The 21,679-nt window shown below is 42.9% G+C and overlaps 1 protein-coding gene across 4 annotated transcripts in view; it reads left to right on the top strand.

The window, feature by feature from the left end:
* The window catches only part of schip1 (schwannomin interacting protein 1), a 266,812-nt gene that overhangs the window by 202,594 nt on the left and 42,539 nt on the right, over positions 1 to 21,679 (top strand). For 2 of the 4 annotated variants that reach the window (XM_032590746.1, XM_032590745.1), the window contains one exon: positions 15,850 to 16,647. In XM_032590746.1, coding sequence (XP_032446637.1) covers positions 15,850 to 16,647 — 798 coding nt within the window. Of the gene's footprint in view, positions 1 to 10,506; positions 11,092 to 11,941; positions 12,196 to 15,849; positions 16,648 to 21,679 lie in introns of those variants that run through there. The other 2 variants (XM_032590748.1, XM_032590747.1) reach the window with 2 other exon arrangements.

Genomic DNA, 21,679 nt, shown 5'->3' with positions numbered 1-21,679 from the left:
GATTTGTTTTTTGTTTTATAAATCTGAAATACCTTTAAAAGTGTCAGGATCTGTGTTTTTCTGTGTTTATTTAGAGTTTTCTGTGTCCTTAAGTCTCTTCGTTGTCCTGTCCTCCCCTTGATTGTTCCCAGGTGTGTCTCGTCTCTGTGATTACCCTCCCGTGTATTTAACTCCACCTGTGTTCCTTGTTCCTCGTCGGGTCCTCGTCAATGTCAACGTCAATGTTTAGCTTATTTGTCGTCAGTGTGTCCATGTGCCTGCTGCTCGTTGTTTTGACTAGTTTTCTTCATTAAATCTCATTATTCATCATACCTGGGTCCGCTGCGTCTGCCTCACCACCAACACCGCACCGCAATTCATGACAAAAAGGGGTGACTTCTCTCGTTTTATCCAGTTTTCACTCCATGTCATTGTTTATTTTTATGACGTTATGAGGCACTGTAGCGAAAGCTGTTCCTCAGTAAGTTGTTGCTAGGCAACCAAAGAGCGAGCGAGTTAAGTTGATGCCACCAACCTCGCTTAGCTGGCCATGAGAGGCTGAGCTCCTAAAGCCTTTTCTCTTACTACATCCCCCAGAATTCTGTGCGTTTTTGGATCAAAATCTAGTGAATATTCTGTATATTGGATATCGAACATTCTATCAGATGTATTATCTACCGATATTGATCTCGTGTGTGTCGTGATATATTTTGTTACCGATTAATAGTCCAACCCTAATTCAGCTTCAGCCCCATTTACTCTGACACCACCAAATTATTATTTCTAAAAAAAAAAATCTATACTTTTCCCTTTTTCTCATAATGATATTCTGCTGTATGCTGATTTATCACATAAAATCCTAATAAAATATAATTTGCTAATATAAAATTTGCCAGGTCTTAACCTAGCAAACCTTTAAAAAGCTCAACAGAAAATACTTTTACACGCAATTATATATATTAAAAAAATTGTTGCTAAAGCCCAGAACCCTTTTCCTCTCCATCTCAGCCCTTTCTGGTTTAATTTGCTCCTTAAATCAACTCTAGTTGCCTCTCTTCTTCTTGCTTCCTCCCCAATCTCTGGATGTTTAGTTGTTTATGGGGCCAAGTACGGAACAGCAGGTGCAAGGCCTGCGAAAAAACGCCAAAGAAATGATCCAATTTGGTGCGGGCAGTAAATTTTTCCGACATCTGGTGCAGCGCGCGGCATGGAGATGAGCCCGGGACGAGGCGGATGCATATCTCCGTCTGACGGCGTTGCTGACAATGCACAGAAACAGCCGACTTGGAAGTCCTGAAACAGACCGAGTCGGACTGCGAGTCCCATGCTCTGTCTCTGATCAAATTATTATGGATGTTTCTGCCGTCGTGCAGGATGTGAGGGAATGAAAAGCAGACAGACCATTAAACTTAAACCTCGGCGTGAATCATTTAAATGTCTGTACATGCGTGAGGTCTTGGATGTGAATTTAGCTCACCAGACGCCTCCCAGGCTGAGCTAATTGAACAGATTACAAACCTTTCGTTCTCCCCGTCTAATTTGTGTGCAGTGGACTTAATGGGTCTGGAGCAAAAGTCTCAGTCCACCAATTTTGTAGCCGATTAAGATCTTCTGCCATGGCTGTGACTCTGGTCATAACTTCATTAATGACTTGGCTGACTTTTTGCAGCTCTGCTGGTGCCAGTCCCTTTGGGCTTAAGCTCACCCACAGAATCAAGATCTTTGACAGTTTTCTTAAAGATTTTCTTGGCTCCCAGCTGAAGCTTTTCTATTTTGTCCAGAGGAAATTAATCCATTCGCAGAATCATGAGAAAATCATCTTTAGACAAAGGCATATAATTCTGTTAATTTTGATAATTATGACTTGAATTTAGTAATAAAAACTACTTTTTAGCAGGAAATTTTAATATTGTTTAAGCCTAATAAGAAGTTAATTTTGATGCCCAAATGTTAATCCATCTCTCTTGTTGGGACCTGCAGTTGAAACCAGATATTTGCATACATTACATCAGCCGAGGTTTAGCTTCACAATTCTCTCAGCTAACACATTAGCTGTAAAACATTACATTTTGTAACTGGTTTGTTACAGACTGTTACATGAGTAGCATGAATTACTTTCACTTTGTAAAACTCAGGATCGACATAGTTGGGGGTTTTTGTAATTGTTAGTTTGGAATCACTGGTGATACTGATTTGAAACCATGTTTAACGCTAAATACCCATTTTGCCCCCCATAATCCTGACTGGGTTTAACACATTTCTGAGTCCGGCCACGTCGGCTGATAAGCTGTTGCACACAGTTAAACAGAATATACTGCAGACTGTAACTGGACATGCTTCCCATTTCAATGAATCTAATAGCTGAGAGTTCTTGTACGTACAATCGGACACGAAGGTGCGCTCGCAATTCATTTCACACTTCGTTAGCCGTTGAAATTTGTTGGTGGGATATGTAGCATAGAGAGGGAGATCGATACATTACAGCCAGGTATTAGCGGTGTAGCAGGAAACAGGCTCTGGCATTTGACAGATTGTGTAAACAATTTTACAAAACACTGAGATCTCCAGTGGAGCTGCGGAGCTCTTGAACACGTTTTGCAGACACGAATGTTCACACTGTCACGTGTGTGCAATTCCCTGGGAATGCTGGGCACGGCGCTCTTTGTTTCACCAGTCCTTCGTAATCTGAATGGAGTAAATCATCACCGTGTTTGAGATTGATGGCCTTTCTTAATTCTTTGGACCACCCATTGTATTCAGGACACCAGGTCAGGCTGCCAGCTAAGCATCTAACCTCCTTTGTTGCCGTCAGACATCTCTATTCATCATAACATCGTCTGCGTCCTGCCGTTGCTCCCTCAAAGCAAAAAATAAATAAAAATCTGAGCGGCAATTGACAGAGAGCTACTAAAGAAAAACCTTTTAATGATCCCACTCTAAGCAAGACTGATTTAAATGTTTATATCTGACAAAGCTCAAATTTTTAAGACATTTTTAAACGTTTGAAGAGAGAGAGAACATTTTTGAAAAGTAAGTTTCTTCTTCATTTGTGTCATTATTTTCTTTGGTGTATGAAAAATCCATTTTTGAGCCATTTCTTCAAAGAAGACCGTCCATTTAGGTGATCGTGAAACCACTCGAGACATTTTACATGTGTTTGTTCTTTAGTGTAGAGTGGAGCTTTCCACTGTGATCCCCTTCCATTAACACCATTAGCCAGCAGCAGATATTTCTGTAGGTGTTTTGCTCTTACTCTCGAGTTATCTTCTGGACTGGTTGTTGTCCTCAGTCTGGTCTTTGTAGAAAGCCCTGTCGTAGGAACACTGTGAATTTTTACACACACACACCCACCGACCCACCCCCACACACACACACACACTGTTTTAACCTGCCTGTGCAGTCCTCTTTGCATGTTAAATCAGCAGTTGCATATTTTTTACCCAACCATTTGTGTATTCCAATACATAACATTAAAGCTGTTTAGAATCTGTCTGTACTGCAGTTATAATTTATAAATTCCCAGAAGTATTAATGTACCACATTAGAGCCCTTCTTTGATGCTATAAAAGATAGCTTTTAGTTGTCTCAGTTCAGATTTTTTTTTTTTTTCTTGCTAAAAAACTTCCATCTGTTTTAGTTTTAGGAGTCATCTTCAGTGTGTAGGAACAGGTTTATATCTAGACCAAAGAAAATGAAAGAAAAGAAAGTGCCTCAAGCAGGATTTTATATATAAATATAGATTGTCGAAGGTGCTTCAGAAAAACACTTCTCACTCCACTGTGTCATGAAGTGCGGGTGGTGAGAGTGGTGAGGCAGACGCAGCGGACCCAGGTATGATGAAAATGAGGATTTAATGAAGAAAACCAGTCCAAACAACGAGTAGCAGGCACACGGAAACACTGAGGACGACTAGACTGGACATAGACGAAAAATTGACGAGGACCCGACGAGGAACAAGGAACACAGGTGGAGTTAAATACACGGGAGGGTAATCACAGAGACGAGACACACCTGGGAACAATCAAGGGGAGGACAGGACAACGAAGAGACTTAAGGACACAGAAAACTCTAAATAAACACAGAAAAACACAGATCCTGACACACTGATCACTGGAACTGAACATCTTGTTTCACCCTGTAGCCAAAATCCTCCAAACACAAAAATGAACAAGAATATAATGGGATTTACCCCTAATTAAAGAAATTGCTTTCTTTAGACGCTGTTCGTTCTCACTGTGTTTTGTAGAAGGTATGCAGAAGCTGCGCACAGTGCCTTGTGAAAAGTTTTCACCCCCTTGAACATTTTGTACATTTTGTTCCATTTCAACCACAAACTTAAATGCATTTCAGTGGCAGGTTTTGAGGATAGTCGTGAAGTTGTAGGAAAAGTTTTCTATATACGTATATTTATATAAAAGAGAATATTTCACACATTTTGTATTTTTCCCCATGAGTCAGTTATGGTTACAGCATTTGGGGGTCTGAGATTCAGTCTCCTTCACAAGCTCAAGCTCAGTGAGACAGAATTTCCCAAGTTTTACCAAAGGTTTACAATTAGATTTAAGCCTGAACTTTGACTAGGCATTCTAACACATAGAGGTCCTCGGTCTTCAGAGTCCGGTGTCCTTCTACCTTTAGTGTCTCTGCTTCAACATAATGCAGATAAACAATCAGGTCAGTAGAAGGACTCTGAAGAACTTGACTTCAGAGTCCTACCAGGAGGTGATTCAACCATTTGATTCAGGTGTGTTGTACTGATATCAGGTGAACGTAGCATAATTCTCATCCATTTGTTGTTTGTACTCACTTTAATCAAGAGGTGTGAACGTCTTGATTTAAAAAAATGCTTTATAAGTTTATCCATCTAAGTTGAGTCCTTGCAGAAAAGTTGAGCATTTGAAAGCGGTGAAGATTTTAGATTGTAAAGGTTTAATGCTTAATGTTAACATTAAGCCCAACATTTCTCCATTTCTGCTCAATTAAACCTGCAAAAGGATTGAGAAAGTTTTGAATATTTGCACAACTGATTTCGGTGTTGAGAAATGCTCTGATGACACCAACAAATATAATTTGCTGTTATTGGTGATATAGGCAGAAAAAACAAATTTGCTGAGAATAACACTTCAGATCAGTTTAAGATCTGAAGTGTTAAACCATGGTAAACCTTTCCATGTTTACCATGGATAGGTCTGGACCAAATATCTTATTAGCATATAAATTATAACGTCAAGATGTCTTTGCTATTTAGTTTACATACAACTAAGCAAAATCTAACAAGTTATTTCAGATTTGCAATACTTAAATCGTGCAACGTAGCTTCACTTGTTTCTAGATGTTGTAGTTGTTGATTCTTTTGAGGCAATTGGTCTGCATAGATTTAAGTAAACACAACCTATTTTCCAATGGGGCAAAAAAGACTTTTTATGCCTTCCTTCTTACCTCTCTTCAATAAAAAACAGATTTGTGACATAACATAACTAACTAAAGACAATCATGTCAAGAGATTCTCCAACCTGAACTATTCATCATGGCAGTCTCTCTAGAGGTAACACGGACCTATTGACGGCTTCTGTTTGAGGTTGTCCTTGCTCAGCTTGTCAGTTCAGATAGACGACCACGTCTTGCTAAGTGTCAGTTGTGCTGTACTTTTTCTGTTATTGGCTGATACGTCAAACAGTGCTCTATCATGTGTTTAGATGTATAGTTATTGTCAAACAGCCTGGCTCTCCTTTAAACTTCGTCACAACTAATGTTCTCTAACAAACCTTGTAGACCTTCACAGAAAAGTTCTTTTTCAGATTAAAGTTGCTTATTTACAATTTAGGTGACTTTTGAAGGATTGCGCTGCTTTAAGTTCAAGGGCTGTCAGTAGTTATTTGAGGCATTGTAAGGCTACTGTATATAAATAGTGCAAACTATCAAGACTTTATGACAGCATCTCTTGATGAGAGGACCGCCATGTTTAGCAGGTCTCCCTGTGGCCCTGTGTGCTCCACAACCAGCAAGGACATTGCTCTTTTTCGGGTTTGGCCTTGTACCAGAGTTATGTTTCTGACGCTTCATTGTCTGTCATTCAGTTCAGGCCTCTTTATTTCAAGGTGAACTTAATCCCTCAGTCCCTAAAAAAAAGGAGGAAAAAAGACACTCTGGGAGTGAAAGTGGGAGTGAGAATCCTCCAAGGTCACTTTTAGTGTCTTCCCCTCTTTTTGGAGCCACTGAGTTTCTGACAAGCTGGAGACAGGTTCAATTTCTCCGACTGTCAGGAGCGCCCTGTTTGTTTTTTTTTTAAACGCCTCGAAAGACAGATATAAGCCAGAGGAAGATGTTTCCTGACTTCAGTATTATCTGAGGGGGCATTCTTTTCTCCGGCCTTATCTCTCTGTCAGTAATGGGCCTTCAGTGATTCCTGCCAGATATCAGCCGTGGACGGACCGTTAGGCCGGGCAGATGGAGCAAAGCTTTCCAAGATACTGTAGATCTGGAATGGTCTGTTTTTCCACACGTCTCTGCCCGTCGGTGATCGGTAATTCCCACTGAATGGCAGCTTGACAGACACTGGTCTTCTGCTTCGTAGCAAAGCAGGAAGGGTATAAGGACGGGAGGAGTGATTGAGCCGCGGCGCCGGAGGTGTTGCACAGGGAACTCTTCTTTGACCACCTCCTCTATCAAAAGTGCAGGAAGAGTTCACCTCTTCCGGGTGCGATAAAGATTTGAGTAAAAGAGCTTTTGAAGTGACAGATAATGGATATCTTCATCTGGCCCTCCTGACTCGAAGCTCAGGTACTGCTTTTATTGTTTTGTAGAACAGTCCACTGAGGGGAAGGGTGCCACGCCAGAACTGTCTTAAAGTCTTTGACGGTTAAAAGAGACAGGTGGAAACTTCAAAAGGCGGCAACCTGCGTTCAAACCTATCTCTGGCTCCTGTTGGCAAATTAATGAGGCGTTGATTACCTTGTGAGCATATTATCTCATATATATAATCTCCAAAATGAGTTTACTCCCCATTTCCTCACTTTACAATGGCAGATTCTGATTTAGAGGACACAACAGAGAATGCTTGATGAAGACTCGGAGGCATCAACAAGGAGCCGAGCTGTGACAACATGCAGGATTCCCGCTGCCCTCTCTTTGGGATGATCTAAACTAGAGTTGTCCCCACTGAAGTAGAAGAAGAGACTCAGCTGGGGGGCTTTGAAGTACTGCTCCATTATTACACGGATGATCTCTTTTGCTCCGCTATTATACATCCAACACACTATATCTTGAGACAGCTCTCATCCCTCAAACAACTACAAATCTAGGCGGCGCCCAGTCGGCCGGAAGGAGCGGAGAAACTGGTGAGACACAGAGATAACCAAGGAGTATTTACAGCACCGCAACACACCGCGTTTGTGCCATTTTCTCCCATGTTGGACCGTTTTATGCTCAGATTTTATGATTTTATGTAGCTCATTCTTTAGGGTACTGTATCGCTGATATTCTTTACTTGGTTTCCATCAATTTTTGGAGCATGTAAAACAGCAGCTGTGGAGAGAAGAAACAGAATGTCACGAGAAGAGCGAGTGATTTTCATGTTCGGCCCTCTTGAGCTTTAACACTGCATCTGGCACCCATAGGAGTGTGTGTGTGGGGGGGGGGGGGGGGGGGGGGGGGGGGGGGGGTGGTGTTTAAGCTGTTTAGGCAATAACTGCTTTGTTTCCTGTCTCAAAGTAAATACTGCAGCTCTTAAAGCTGCACACACCCATAATAAAAAGCCTGCTTGTTTTTTCAAAGGTCATCTTTCTCATGTTATAAACTCTATCTTTCAAAATGACTCTAGCCATGTGTATCTTATCGGACTGGATGGCTGAAACTTGAAGAAAGAAGACATTTTAGATGTTTAACAATTTATTTGCTTAGCAAACAGCGGCCTCAGTAGTTTGCGGTGAACGGTAATCAACCAAAACATCCTGGCTCCGCCTCCTGATGCTGGTCTCTGGCTTGATTATACGCTCCTGAGGAATGGCATCCCCGTCTTCAATCAGCCTTTGTGGCAAGTCAGCTAGTTGGGTTGCTTTGATCACTCTGCCACAAACAGCGCATCCAAACCGATTCCACAGGGGAGTGGTTGAAGTCAGGGCAAGGAGGGCAGAAGTCCGCCTCTGTCTGTTACGTCTCGACGACCCCACGTCAGCTTACTTGTATAACGGCAGGATGGGCTCTCGGGTCTGGGACATTTCTTGTGGTCTTGCATTGTCAGTATAAATTCTAAAAGCTAATTTTTTGTGGAATTTTGCTTTCTCCTCTTCTGATTTCTGAATGGTCAGAGGTGTTGATTCTTTTAGTGGACAGAGTTCGCTCACAGGCTGTTCAGACTGCCAGTGGGAGTGAAATCTCATCTTGATATTTCTGATGGCAAGCTTTGTTTTTGTTGTTGTTGTTGTTTTAACAAGGGGATTCCACCCAACACAATCCCACTGTCTAAGTTGTTTGTTATTGGTATAGAGAATTTGCTACTCTACTTTGAGGCAAAACCAACCTTTGCATTTTATAAACAGATGTGGGAGCATTTAACACCAAATGAACAGCTCCTACTGACAAGGAGCATGTTACAACAAAGATGTAGCTGCAGCTGTAGCTATAGCTTTTTGTGCTACAGTGAGCCCCCGTCTATTTCTGGTTCCGTATTTGCAGATGAACCTACTCGAAGCTATTTCTGTGGGACATGACTCCAATTTATTCAAGGGTTGTCCACCTATTTACAAAGTATTTTGTACCACATATCTGAAATATTTAAAAGAAAATGTCATTTTTGAAGCATAAATACCTAGGCGCTACTTCACACACTCTTGGCCAATCCAAGAGCGCCATTTATTTTTCTTGCCAGTGATTGGTTGCATACCCAAGAGCAGCGAAATTGATGACTTTCCGTATTAGTCTCTGCTGCTTAGTTTCCACTGTGTGTGTTAATGCATATTAAGGTATATTCGGTGTTTGAACTATTAAGTAGACAGTTGTGCTTTAGAGGGATCTCAAGTATTTGGGGATTTCAGCTATTCGCAAGCGGCTGTAGTCTCTAACCTCCAACAAATACTGGTGGTCTTCTGCAATATCCTGGTTGCGTGGGCACATCCGTTACTTAGTTAAATTACATTTTAATTTAATTTTAGCATTCAGCATTTTGGGTACAAATCTGCCAATGATTGTGAATCTGAAGAATCGGGATGAGGGTTTAGCTGTCAGAAAGAAGGAAACAAAGGTATCAGTCAGAAGAAGAGCACAAATAAAGCTCCACAGTACGATATAAAAATATTTGAAGAAAGCATTGAAAACAATGACAATACAGAAACTGGATGGTTTTCCAAAACATGGTGAAACAACAAGTCTGAAACATATCAGGGAGATTGCAAAGTGGACGGCGGCAGCACTGAAGGAGTTGCAGGAATTTACATCAAGTGCTGGTGTGTTCTACATCTGTCGTTCTGTTCGCCAGGCTTGACATAAGGAGTAGAGTTGCCAAAGATAACACACAGCCCTCGCTGAAACCTTATCAAAACTATGAGAAGGAATGTGTGTTTTGGGTTAATGAAACCACTCTAAAATATCTGGACCACAGTTCCAAAAGATTTGGTCTGGAACAAGCTGCTCAGCATTACCAAAGAAAGACAAATCTACAGTGAAACACGGCAGTGGCAGCAGCATGTGGCTGCTTTTCTTCAGAAGAAACTGGAGTTTTTGTGCAGGATAAAGTAATAAGACAGTTACAAATAGTTTAGTGCTAAAACTTCAGAAGTCTACAATATAGATGACTATAAAGAGGAATTTCACTCTACAAAACAAAAAAGGACTCTGTGATTGGAAAATCAAAGCCCTAAGTTTAGAACTAAATAGTTCTAAACTCTAGAACTAAATAAATGGTTGAGAATTTGTCTACTCGTGTAAAGAGGACTGTGGACAAGAGATGTCCTAACAATCCAAAGGATTTGTTGAAGATTTGCAAGGCGTAGTGGGCAAATGTTGCTAAGTCTGTGGCTTGATGAGAGTCTGCAACTAAAAATCTGTTTCCTTTTCTGTTGAATTGTACAGTATATAATTCTCAGTGGAGAAAAGTTTTGAGGTCTTTAGTAAGGTCTCTTTTTTTTACATTTCTTCTTGAATCTATACATGACAAACATGGAGAAATTTTTACAATATAAAAGTTATTTCTAAAATGTAAACTTCGCTGTCTCTATAAATAAACTCATGTCAACAAATTCTGGCCAGCACATGATGGCGTCTTGTTGCTTCATATTTCGTCATAGCACAGGTGTAGCCCATTAAGCCAAAATGCCCTCTAAGGCCTTATGTCTGTCACTGGAAAATATCAATTATCAATTCAGAACACTAAGAAGTTTCAAAAATATATATTTTTTAAAAACTTTCACTCTTCCTTGAAATGTCCCTCCGTGGTTCCGAGGGGGTCACTGGGTGCAGAAGGCTGGGCTTCAGACTCGGTGTTATGTCTTCGTCACTCAGGCGGGCTGCGGCGCACAGAGCCGCCACCGGTCACAAACAGCAGACCTGTGCCAGCTGGGTAACACATGGCTCGGTCCCCGCTGCTGGGTTCGGCTTGTTTATGAAAGCTTCCATCCTTTGCCTGCGTGGAATCTCTGAAACTGCGCACAAGCCCACAGTGGAAAAGGGGAGTCGCAGTTTACTCAGACGGAGGCTATTTATTTCCCCCGGCTGACGTGGAGGGAGCGCAGGCTGGACCGCTGGACTGTGGGCACCGCTCCGCCGCGTCTCCGAGCCGGGGAGGAGAGGACACCGCAGCGCTCACCTGCCGGGATTTCTATTTATTTTTTATTGTTATTATTTTACATATACACCTTTGAAAGCCTGTTATTTTATTTTTTTCCCTTCTTCTTCTACCAGAGCTCACTCTGGTGGCTTCCTCTGTGGAAACAACTATCCCCCACTCAGCGATGACTGCTGTGAACGATCCACCGGCTCTCTGTAATTTCTCCGCCGCCCGCCCTTAGAATAAAAACAGGCCGGCTGTGAAACAACTCAGCTCGGTCACTGTTGTCTAACAGCTGGGATTTACACTTTACAATGTCTTGACGTGGAGGGGACGACGTAAAGATGATGACAGTGAGTAGCAGTTCATTTAGAGTACTTTATGCTGCTGCGACTTTATTTCTGACCGACAGCGGTGCATGGATCGGGGTCAGTTTTATCACCGCTACAGTCGGTGGTACAGGGCGTTTCAGGCAGCGCCGCTGCCGGGTTCCTCTTGGGACTTTTGGTGGTGTGAAGGGGTGGGGGGGGGGGGGGGGGGATTACATCATTAGACTGAAGGATATGCATGATTGTGCATATTTATTGTTGACTCATTTTCAAATGAAATGCTTCTTTACAAAAATGAGCTGTTAATTATAGATGCTTAATAACATAATGATAACATGTCTCGGATGCCTTTTGGCGTGAGCTCTATGGAAAAGCAGCCTGGGCGTATGCGATGATGCCCCTTTAAATACCATCTAGAGGAGGACTCATTTGTAAGCGTAGTATTCTTTCTCATTGCAAATAAACGCCCCCCTCCCCTGACTTTAAAAAAAAAACACCCACCCGGCTGTGGGGTTGATAACGGTGCAGCTGTCAATTTGCATGTATTTTATTGGTCGAACCCAGCCTGTGTACAGTCTCTCTCTCTCTCTCTCTCTCTCTCTCTCTCTCTCTCTCTCTCTCTCTCACTCTCTCTCTCTTTCTCTCTCTCTCTTTCTCTCTCTCTCTCTCTCTCTCTCTCTCTCTCTCTCTCTCTCTCTCTCTCTCTCTCTGGGTTAATCCCACAGCGGATCAAGCTCTGCAGCTCCGCGTGCAGCCTGCTGGCGTCTCGCGCCGTCTATCTAGGCGGCTCTCTCTCTCTCTCTCTCTCTCTCTCTATATATATATATATATATATATATATATATATATATATATATATATATATATGAACTACTCACTTTAAATGATTGCATTATTTGGGTGATGTGACCACGGCGTATTGACGCGATAGAGGCTGCCTGGAGAGCGGCGAGGCTACTAATGTCGGAGGTAGCGCTTGAAGGAACGTAAAGGATCCGTGGACCGAGATTTAAGACGCGATTAGCACCTAACAGGGCGAGAAAAGCCAACCATGACAGACCGGGTCTCACACCACTGGGGCTGGTGACCACACTGTTCCACCAGGCAGGGCGCCGGATGAGCGCATTGGTAAGGTTCTGACTCTCTGTACCTTCCTTCTATATGTACAGGACCGGATTTAAGGCTAAATTTCACTTCCCGGGTCTATACCCACCCACGCACCTTCTAAACCCCCCCACCCAGAGGTTAAAGGGATAATTGTTGTTATTTATTTATTTCTTTTGAGCAAGATTCTGTCAATGTATTATCAATGTTAATACCCTTATCTGCAATAGATAACAAATAGATGTTAGAATTTCATATGGTAGTGAGCTTGTGTATATACAGTACATCATCAGGGTCTTGGCTAACAGAACTCTGTTTAATTAGCTGATTTTCATGATCCAAAACAACCAAAACTAAGATTGGTATACTTGGGATGAGACTGGAAAAACATGTTATACTGGCAGATATCAACTGACAAAGATATGTTTAAGTTTGTTTTCTTTTCTTTCTTCTTTTTTTTGGCGAACAACAGCAGTGTCCATCCATCCATCCATCCATCCATCCATCCATACATCCATTTTCTTACACCCTTGTCCCTAGTGGGGTCGGGAGGTGCTGGTGCCTATCTCCAGCTAACATTCTGTGCGAGAGCAGCAGTATCATTATTTTTACATTTAGGTTGCCATTAAACAAATGACTCCATATTGCAAAATTCAGAAGTTTTCTGACTGATCCTCATCAGTCAGAAAACTTGATGAGGTCAACTGCCTTTTGTGATGTCATCGACCGAAACACACAAAGCAGTATTAGCAGTTTTTTTTGTTTGTTTGTTTAATGAAATCTGGCAGCTTTAGCAATGGTTGCTTGGCAAAGATGCTTAATATCAGCTGATATGCTTTAGCATTTTCAATTTAAAGGGAAAAAATCATTTAAAACAGGAGATGTCTTTCACTGGTTGTGTTTCTCTATCGGTCGGAAGTGGCAGATTAGAAATATCAGAAAACGAAAAAATGGTGTCTGCCAGGAAATGTCTGATTATTGCACCTATTTTTTCCCAGGTCTGGATAAATGTGGAGAAAAAAGAAAATTCACTGTTGAAAATGTTTTTTCCCTTTTTTTTCTTGGTCTAAAAATCAAAATTTCTAAAAGGAAAAAAAAAAACATTTTAAAAGACCTACAGTATGTTGATTTCTACAAAGATAATATCCTTTATCTATGGGGTGCCAAAACAAAAACTAGTCTGTAATTATAATATTGGGCCTCTAGAACCACTAAGCTGACGGGACATTTGTTTTGCATCTGGACCCTCTTAGATTATCGTTTTAAATTGGATTTTTGTTTCTGTGCCAGACAAAGCATTAATCATAATGGTTTGATTCAAGACGCATTTTTATTAATGCATGTAAATCCAGACAACATTTCTGTAAGTATTACAAATGAAGAAAGAAAAACATGTCACTTGATTTGGTCAACTGGTCAAAATGAAAAAGCAGACCAGTGAAATTACTGGTTTACCAGCCTGCTAAACCAGTAACCACCTCAACATTGTGCTTTTTAATAAAACAAAAGATGTTTTGTACTCAACTGAGTAGAATTTTAAAAAAGCAATGAAAAAAATTGAAATATGATTTCCACATTGTTCACCCACTTGACTTCTTGGAGACCCTAACCTATAATGCAAAATGCTGCCATTGTTTTCTCTACTACTTGACAACATATAGCTGGCTAAGGCTAAATCTCATATCCCGTTTAAAGTGGACTTACAATTTTTTCTGGACATTTGTATGTCAGTCTCATCTCTGCAGCAGCTTTACTTCCATTCCTTTCGACTTGTTTCTCGCAGAAATGCAAGTTCCTCAGAAGGGCTTTATGATTCCACATCCCATCAGCACTTTTCAGATGGACTCTAAGATGCTGAGTCACATTGCTTTCCCACAACAAACACGTTTCCCGCACTTCCTTTTGCATTAAGCAGCTGCGTGGTCTTGTGGGCCTAACGTATTATAAGTTTATTATGATAAGCATAACGGCAAGCACTTCTATGTTTCCCCTCGTCCATTCGGTCTTGCATGAGAAGCAGAGCGGATTCTGTCCTCTTGGTCTACACCGGCATTTAGCAAGCTTTATAATTAATTAGTTTGCAGAGCAGCTCATAATGTGCTCACAGAGGAATGTGTTGTTAATTTGTCTTTGCCCCGAGAGAAATTTGGGTGTGCTTTGCTTTTTATTAGGTATTAAAAGTAGTGAGACATTCTGATGAAGGTGCGCTGCTTTGGAGGGGAGAAAAAAAGAAATATTGGAACAATCAAAGGCTCCGGTTTGGTGGAGATTTGTGGATGGTTGTAAACAACAGGGACATTTTCATTAGTTGCGCACCAGTCTGGTGCAACACAGACAAGGTCAGACAACAGCTCCAGACTCACCTGTTCGTGCCACAGTTTGCTGTGCATTAACATTTCTCCGTCGCTCTCACCCAGCGCTCATAACACTCTGTTTAGTCCCTGTGCTGCTGTGCAGATGTAGCAGTAGGCAGTGGAGCGGTGTTCCGACACGTTAAGCCACAAAGACCCCTCCCTTACGATGCGTGTTTGTGTCAAATGTTGCACAAGGCCATTCCGAGCAATCTGCTATGCATTTAGAAACAGAGTAACATAAATCTAATTACAGTATTCATAAGCAAAGTTCAGCAATAGTTCTTCTGCCATCTATATGAGGACTGAAGAAGAGTGAAAACTGATCGTCTCAGAGGAGACCTTCTGGATCTAACAGAAAAAGCCCTAAAAAACTTAGCTTTGGCATGACAACAAAGGAAAATGTGGAGGAATTTTTGAAATGGCTGAGATAATTACAGATGTGAGTCCTTAAATTATATACCATATAGAACAGACTGTTTGTGCTAGTAGCCAGCCTGCACTCAGCTGCTTAACAGACGTGGCTTATAGCTTGCAAACTGTAACGTTAAAAGCATATCGGCTTAATGAGAGTGATGGGTGGTGCTCTTTCAGTTTCCTCATCTTGACTGTCCCTGTTCTCATGACCAGGATTTTCCAAATAGCTGGGTTTGTACTTCGCTTCAGAGGGAAAAACAATTAGAATGGGTTTCTAGACTTCATACAGCTGGAGAAAAGAGTCTTAAATAAAAAAAAGATATGAAATGTGGAAATGAAACTGAAGTTGATGCAAAACAATTAATATAATTAAAGAAATATAAAAAACTAATGAAAATCCAACTCAATCAATTACCAATAAAATGCTGAATAAGAGGGTAACATGGTTCTGTCAATAACAACATAGTTTTACCAAATTCTGTTCTGAAACATTAAGCACTTTTTTCAGTTGGATTCAGTATCATAGTATATATATAAAGTATATGTACATAGGATAACATGACATAAAGTTTTATATGTAAATAAGTTAGCTGACAACGCTTCCTGCAATAAACAGCAACAGGTTTCCACACACAGCCACTCTGTTCAGAATATCTGGCATAAGTAGTACATGGGCTCAGCTGTTGGTACAATAAGACAAACGTCTGTAAAACTGCAGGAGGAAGGAAGTTCCTGCAAGTCAGGAAGTGCTTTGTGGTTGCCTGTCAAAAACCACAACACTTCTGTGACTAATCCAAACTTCCCTGTATTCTCCTTTTATGTTTTTCCTCCCTTTGCTTTTTCTATGTACACTCTTTAAGGCATTTCATCCTCAATCTCCATTCTTTTTTTTTCCTTTTTTATCTTACAGGATTATCGAGAGGATGGCATGGACCTGGGGAGCGACGCATCCAGTCGCTCCAGCTCAGAGTCCAACTCCAACAAGGTTACACCCTGCTCTCCTTCTCTTGACCTTGCCAATCTGGAGGACTACAAATCCTCCCCGTCCCCAGATCTGGGCACTCTAGATGACTACGAGGAGGATGAGGACTACCAGGAGTACAAGAAGAAGGTAATGGAGGAGTGGGAGAGTGAGTACGGCGAGGAATACACCTCCCCGCAGCCCCCTGGTCAAGACGAAAGCAAAGAGAGCGCCGTGAACGGTAGCGGTCTAAAAGAAGGCTACAGGAAGTCGGCGAATGCTCGCAGCCTCGCCGAAGAATTCCAGGATGTGAAGACGGTCCCGCCCCTGCCGGCCCCCGCAGGACGCACCGCCACCTCCGTGGCAACTGTCCCTGATGAACTGAAGCAGAACGGGAATTTGATTCTGCACCAGAGCAACCAGCTCCACTCTTCCAGCACAGCTGAGGGAGGACCAGAGACTCCCAAAGCTGGCCACCGCAGCTCCGGTAAGGGCAGGGGGAGCCGCAGCAGTGGCAGGGGTGCTGGTGGTGGCGGAGGAGGAGATGGTGGAGGAGGAGGAAGTGGAGGAACTGGGGGTCTGATGCGGGAGTACAGAGAGGAGGAGGAGAGCGTAGAGGAGGAACCCCTGCCCACAATGGATTGGGCGGCCCTGGAGAGACACCTGGCCGGTCTGCAGTGCAGAGAGCAAGAGAACCAAAACCTGAACCACAACCAGAACCACATGGGCAAGACCAACTACACCTCGGTGAGTGTGTACTTGTCTACACGTCGTTCTTGAATCTTGCTGTGCTGAGCTTCTCATGTCAAAGGTCATCTGTCATAATAAACTCTCCAGCAGCCGTAATCCTGCAGTCAGCCATGTCAGATAGACCCTGGAAACACAAGGTTAGCTCAGCTGGAGTAAGGAAGAGGGATTAGTTGGCTAATGTAGCGCTAAACTATGTGACCCATGCATCTATTACCATGACGATCAGGACAGTCTAACACAGCTGGAAGGAAGTGGAGGCTGTGAAGGAGCAGCAAACACACAGCCGACTGTTAATTCATAGTGTTGATTGGGGTAGCTGTTTGACACTTTAAGGGGGCATTCACACCAGCCTTGTTTAGTCCGCGTTAATCCGACTCTAGTTCATTTGCCTAGAAAGTGTGGTTTGTTTGAACTCTGATGCGAACCAAAACAGCTAATGCTGTTTCACCTAAAAAGCTAGGTCTTGGTTTGGTTGAAATGAGCTCTGGGCGTGGTTCGAATGCATAGGTTGCAAGCAGATTGGAGACTGCTCCAACGCTCCAAAAGTGGGAAGCGGACTACAGCATAGGGAATTTGGGGTAAATACAACCTAAACAAACGTGCGAGTCTAGCTCTTGAAATGGCTTGTGGCCTTCTGCCTATGACAAAAAAAAATCCTAAAACCACTCAAATCTGACACCAGTTAATTTCTGTTTACATTTTGCGAAGAAGGAAGTTAGATATATGGGTCGATGTCTTCTGCTTAGGAGGTTTTCGTGTCTTTTCCGTCAGTGATCTTGGTGCAGCGCCACCACAGGTGAGGGGAGGGACAGGTTCTTCTAAGGGTTGGATCATTTGACACAGCACAATGTGGAAAACGAACCTGCTGCAAATGGAACAAATGTTGCAATTTCGCTTTCTAATCGAACCGAATCTAGCAGATTATCACGTGTGAAAAAATAAGTCACATACATTATCAGTCATTTTGGGTCTGAAATTTAAAAAAATCTAATAGATAGATAGATAGATAGCATTTATTGTCATTGAACAGAATTCAACAAAATTTCCATTGCAGCTCCCGTGCAAAAGGTCAAATATATACAGTATAAATAAGCAAACACACAATAATAATAATAACAATATATACAACTAAATTAACTAAAGGCACTCAACCACACCAAAGAAGTAGCAGCAGGTCCAATTATGGCAAAGTACAGATAATGTGACAGTGCAAAGTGCAGAACAATATGGCTGTGTGGGGGTGGGGGATATGTATGTGTGACTGCGAGGTTATGATATGTGTGGGAGGGGGGGGGCGGCAGGGAGTAATGGCTCTGACGGCTGTGGGGAAGAAACTGTTTCTCAGTCTATTTGTTGTAGTCCATATATTCCTGTACCGCTTGCCTGATGGCAGCGGCACAAACAGTCTGTGGCCCGGGTGGCTGGAATCCATCGCTATGGATCCAGCTCTCTTCTTGACCCGGTCTGTGTAAATGGAGTCCAGGTCTGGGAGGAGGCATCCCACAATGCCTTGTGCTGTTCTCACCACCCGTGTCAGTTGTTTCCTCTCCAGTGCTGTGCAGCTACCATACCACACAGTCATGTTGAGGCAGAGGATGCTCTCGATCATCGCCCTGTAAAAGTTCACGAGCAGCCGTGAGGAAAGTCCAGCCCGTCTCAGTTTCCTGAGGAAGAAGAGCCTTTGTTGTGCTTTCTTCACCAGGTGGGAGGTGTTTGTGTTCCAGGAGAGGTCAGAAGTGATGTGGAGGCCCAGGAACTTGATGTTGTCCACACGTTCCACCACTTCTCCATCTATGAGAAGGGGAGTGTGAGCCGTCCTCCTGGACCTTCTGTAATCCACAATGACCTCCTTGGTCTTCCCTGTGTTCAGCACCAAGTTGTTGGCTGAACACCACTGAGTGAGCTGCAGAATCTCCTCTCTGTAGTGGGTCTCGTTGTTGTCTGAAATGAGACCCACTACTGTTGTGTCGTCCGCGAACTTCACGACTGTGTTGGTGGGGTGGATGGCCACGCAGTCGTGTGTAAACAGGGTGAAGAGAGCTGGGCTGAGCACACAGCCCTGCGGCGTGCCTGTGTTGAGGACCAGTGGGGACGATGTTGAGCCACTTATTCTCACCACCTGAGGCCTGTTGGTGAGGAAGTCTCTGATCCAGTGGCACAGTGAAGCGGGCAGCCCCACCTCGAGTAGCTTCAGCACCAGCTTGTCTGGGATGACGGTATTAAATGCTGAGCTGAAGTCTACAAATAGCATCCTGACGTAGGTGTTGGGATGCTGCAGATGGGTCAGGGCTGTGTGCAGAGTGATGGAGACAGCATCCTCTGTTGACCGGTTCGCTCTGTAGGCGAACTGAAGGCTGTCCAGGTTTGCGGGGATGAAGTCTCTGATGTACCTCAGAAGAATCCTCTCAAAGCACTTCATGATCACCGGGGTCAGAGCGACGGGCCGGTAATCGTTCAGGCTGGTGATGGACCTCTTCTTCGGTACAGGGATGATGGTGGAAGACTTGAGGCACTCAGGAACCATGGCGAGCTGCAGGGACAGATTGAAAATGTCCAGAAACACTCCTGCCAGCTGGTCGGCGCAGGTTTTCAGCGTCTGGCCTGACACCTTGTCCGGTCCTGGAGCTTTGTGGGTGTTGATCCTCCTCAGGGTGGACGTCACCTGATGCTTCTGTAAGACGAGGGGCTGGTGCTGCTCTTCCAGTTGGGGTAGATGTGCGGCTTCTCTGCTGCCCGCCGTGTCAAAGCGGGCAAAGAAACTGTTTAAGGTGTCAGGCAGTGTGGGGTCGCGGCTGGTCAGCTGAGTGCTGTGTTTGTAGTCCGTCATGGTTCTAATGCCTCTCCACATGCTTCGGGGGTTGTTGTTGATGAAATGTTCCTCAATCTGCTGTTTGTACTGGAGCTTGGCCTGCTTAATACCTTTTTTCAGTTCCGACCGGGCCCTGCTATAAGCCAACCTAAGATCAGAATTGTAAATATAAAGAACCCCAGCTCATAATTCTTAATATTTCATAGCTGATGACGGTCTTACTCTAGAGTTTGGTTGCTGACCAACTAGAATTAATGTCGAACAAAATTTCTAGAGATGGGAACGTTCTTTGTTGTTGCCATGTGGCGCTTCCACCAGAAGAGGGCAGTGTTGCATCGACGTTGAGCATCTCCTGGCACGTGGACGCATTCCCATCAGCTCCAGCATGAAAGCTGGATATTTATTACCATGGCAGCTTGAATCATAACTCTGACTCACTCCCATAGTTTAAGTGTTGGTCTGAGGGTCCAAAAGGGTGTAGCCTTAAAATGTGCAGTGGAAAATTGAACCAACAGCGGGTAAATGTTTGCTTGAAAAACACAGAATGATGCTTCCCCCCCCAACACCTCTTCCTCTGTTGATATGCGAGCACCAAGACCTTTTCCTCAGTGCACACACACAATGGCTGTGACCCGAGCTATTGTGGCTGTGTTGTGTGTGTTGTTTGTCTGTCCTGGAGTCCCGAAGCCCTCCTCTCTCCTCCTCCTCCCTTTGTCTCCTTGAGGCACGTCAGGAATGCAGCGGAAGATGTGGGAGATGAAAGAAAGGAAGGAGGGGAGGGAAAGGACAGGAACGAGGAGCGAGCAGTTCAGGGCAGCATGGCTCGTGTGTTTGTGTCAGTGCTCATTACCTGCTGTCCGTCTAAAACAAGAAGACCACCCCCTGCTGTGCTTTAGACGGGGGGAGTCTGCCCTCCCTTCCTTCAGGCATACAAATGATACAAATGACCTCGCTGGACGAAAACTTAGAACCATATGGATCGAAGACTGTGGCATCAGATTCAGAGAGATTCTTGGAGATGATTGTGGGACTAAAAAGTTCCAATTAAAACCATGCCAAAGTTACGTTAAGACAAAAATAATAATTTAGGGCCTATTCCCTTTTAAGATGCACTGATTGGCCGATACCAACTTCCACTTTGCTCACCTTGATTTCAATTGACTGAGATACTTTTTTTAATTTTAAGAACACATCACAAAGAGAAAGAAAATCTGCTGCAGGGTGTTTGATAGAGGTAGTAGTTTTGAATGCAAAATAAAGTGAAAAAATTACAAGATTATCCCCAAATACATGTGAAAGCTCACGTTCTTAGTCTGTACTTGATTTTTTTGCAGCACGATGATGTGCATTACAGGTGGTTGTTTTGTTTACGAACCAAAAAGGATGATAAGACGTAATGCTTCAACATGATAAGTATATTGGTTTAAGATTCGTGTCAGAACTGTTTATTTGGAAGAAACAGAAGTCTCAGCGCTTTGTTTGGGATCCAAACTGGACCTAGTTTTAGAACCACTAAGGGTGTAGAGGTGAAAATAAAGCCTCAATTGGTCCTTCAGATGAAAGTATTATACAAAAGCAAACATGGTGACAGTGAAGCAAATCTTGATCATGTTTATTCTCATTAAGAGACGTAAAACAAGGCACAGACTGTATACAGAGATGGTTTGAAACATTGTGGAGTTTAGATGGAAACACGCCGCCATTTTTGTCATCTTTGTTCCTTTTGCACGAGTCTCTCTGCGCTACACTGTTCCCATGATTACTGCTGAAATTTCTCCATTTGTTGTGTTCAGACTCGACTAAAACATGCTCACAGTGAATGCAGAAGATGTACAGATGGCACCGTCCAGATGCCTTCAGCTATTTAATGTTGGGGATAATTAGGCCTTCAATATAAATCATTACATAAAAGACGGCTTTTTCAGAAGTTCTGCTTTTTATCTGCTGGATAACAAAAAAAAAATCCATGATTAACTTTATTCCTTTTACTATTTGCAACCTGTAAAATAGAGATCTACTCATCTTCTTTGTCCTGGTCCAAATTAGTACCTGATTTTCTTTAAGGTTTGACCTGAAATGCATTTTCAGTTGTTTCTGCAGTTATGAGACAGTCCTAAATTTGCTGGACACAGCCCAGGACAAAAGTAATGGCTTTTTAAACAGTGTTAAATATTTTAGATCCACACAGGCCGGACCCACCAGTGAGACACTTGAGTGTGT

Source organism: Xiphophorus hellerii, chromosome 18, assembly GCF_003331165.1.
Source record: "Xiphophorus hellerii strain 12219 chromosome 18, Xiphophorus_hellerii-4.1, whole genome shotgun sequence".
Classification (NCBI taxonomy): domain Eukaryota; kingdom Metazoa; phylum Chordata; class Actinopteri; order Cyprinodontiformes; family Poeciliidae; genus Xiphophorus; species Xiphophorus hellerii.
This window is presented reverse-complemented; position numbering and strand designations above follow the sequence as displayed.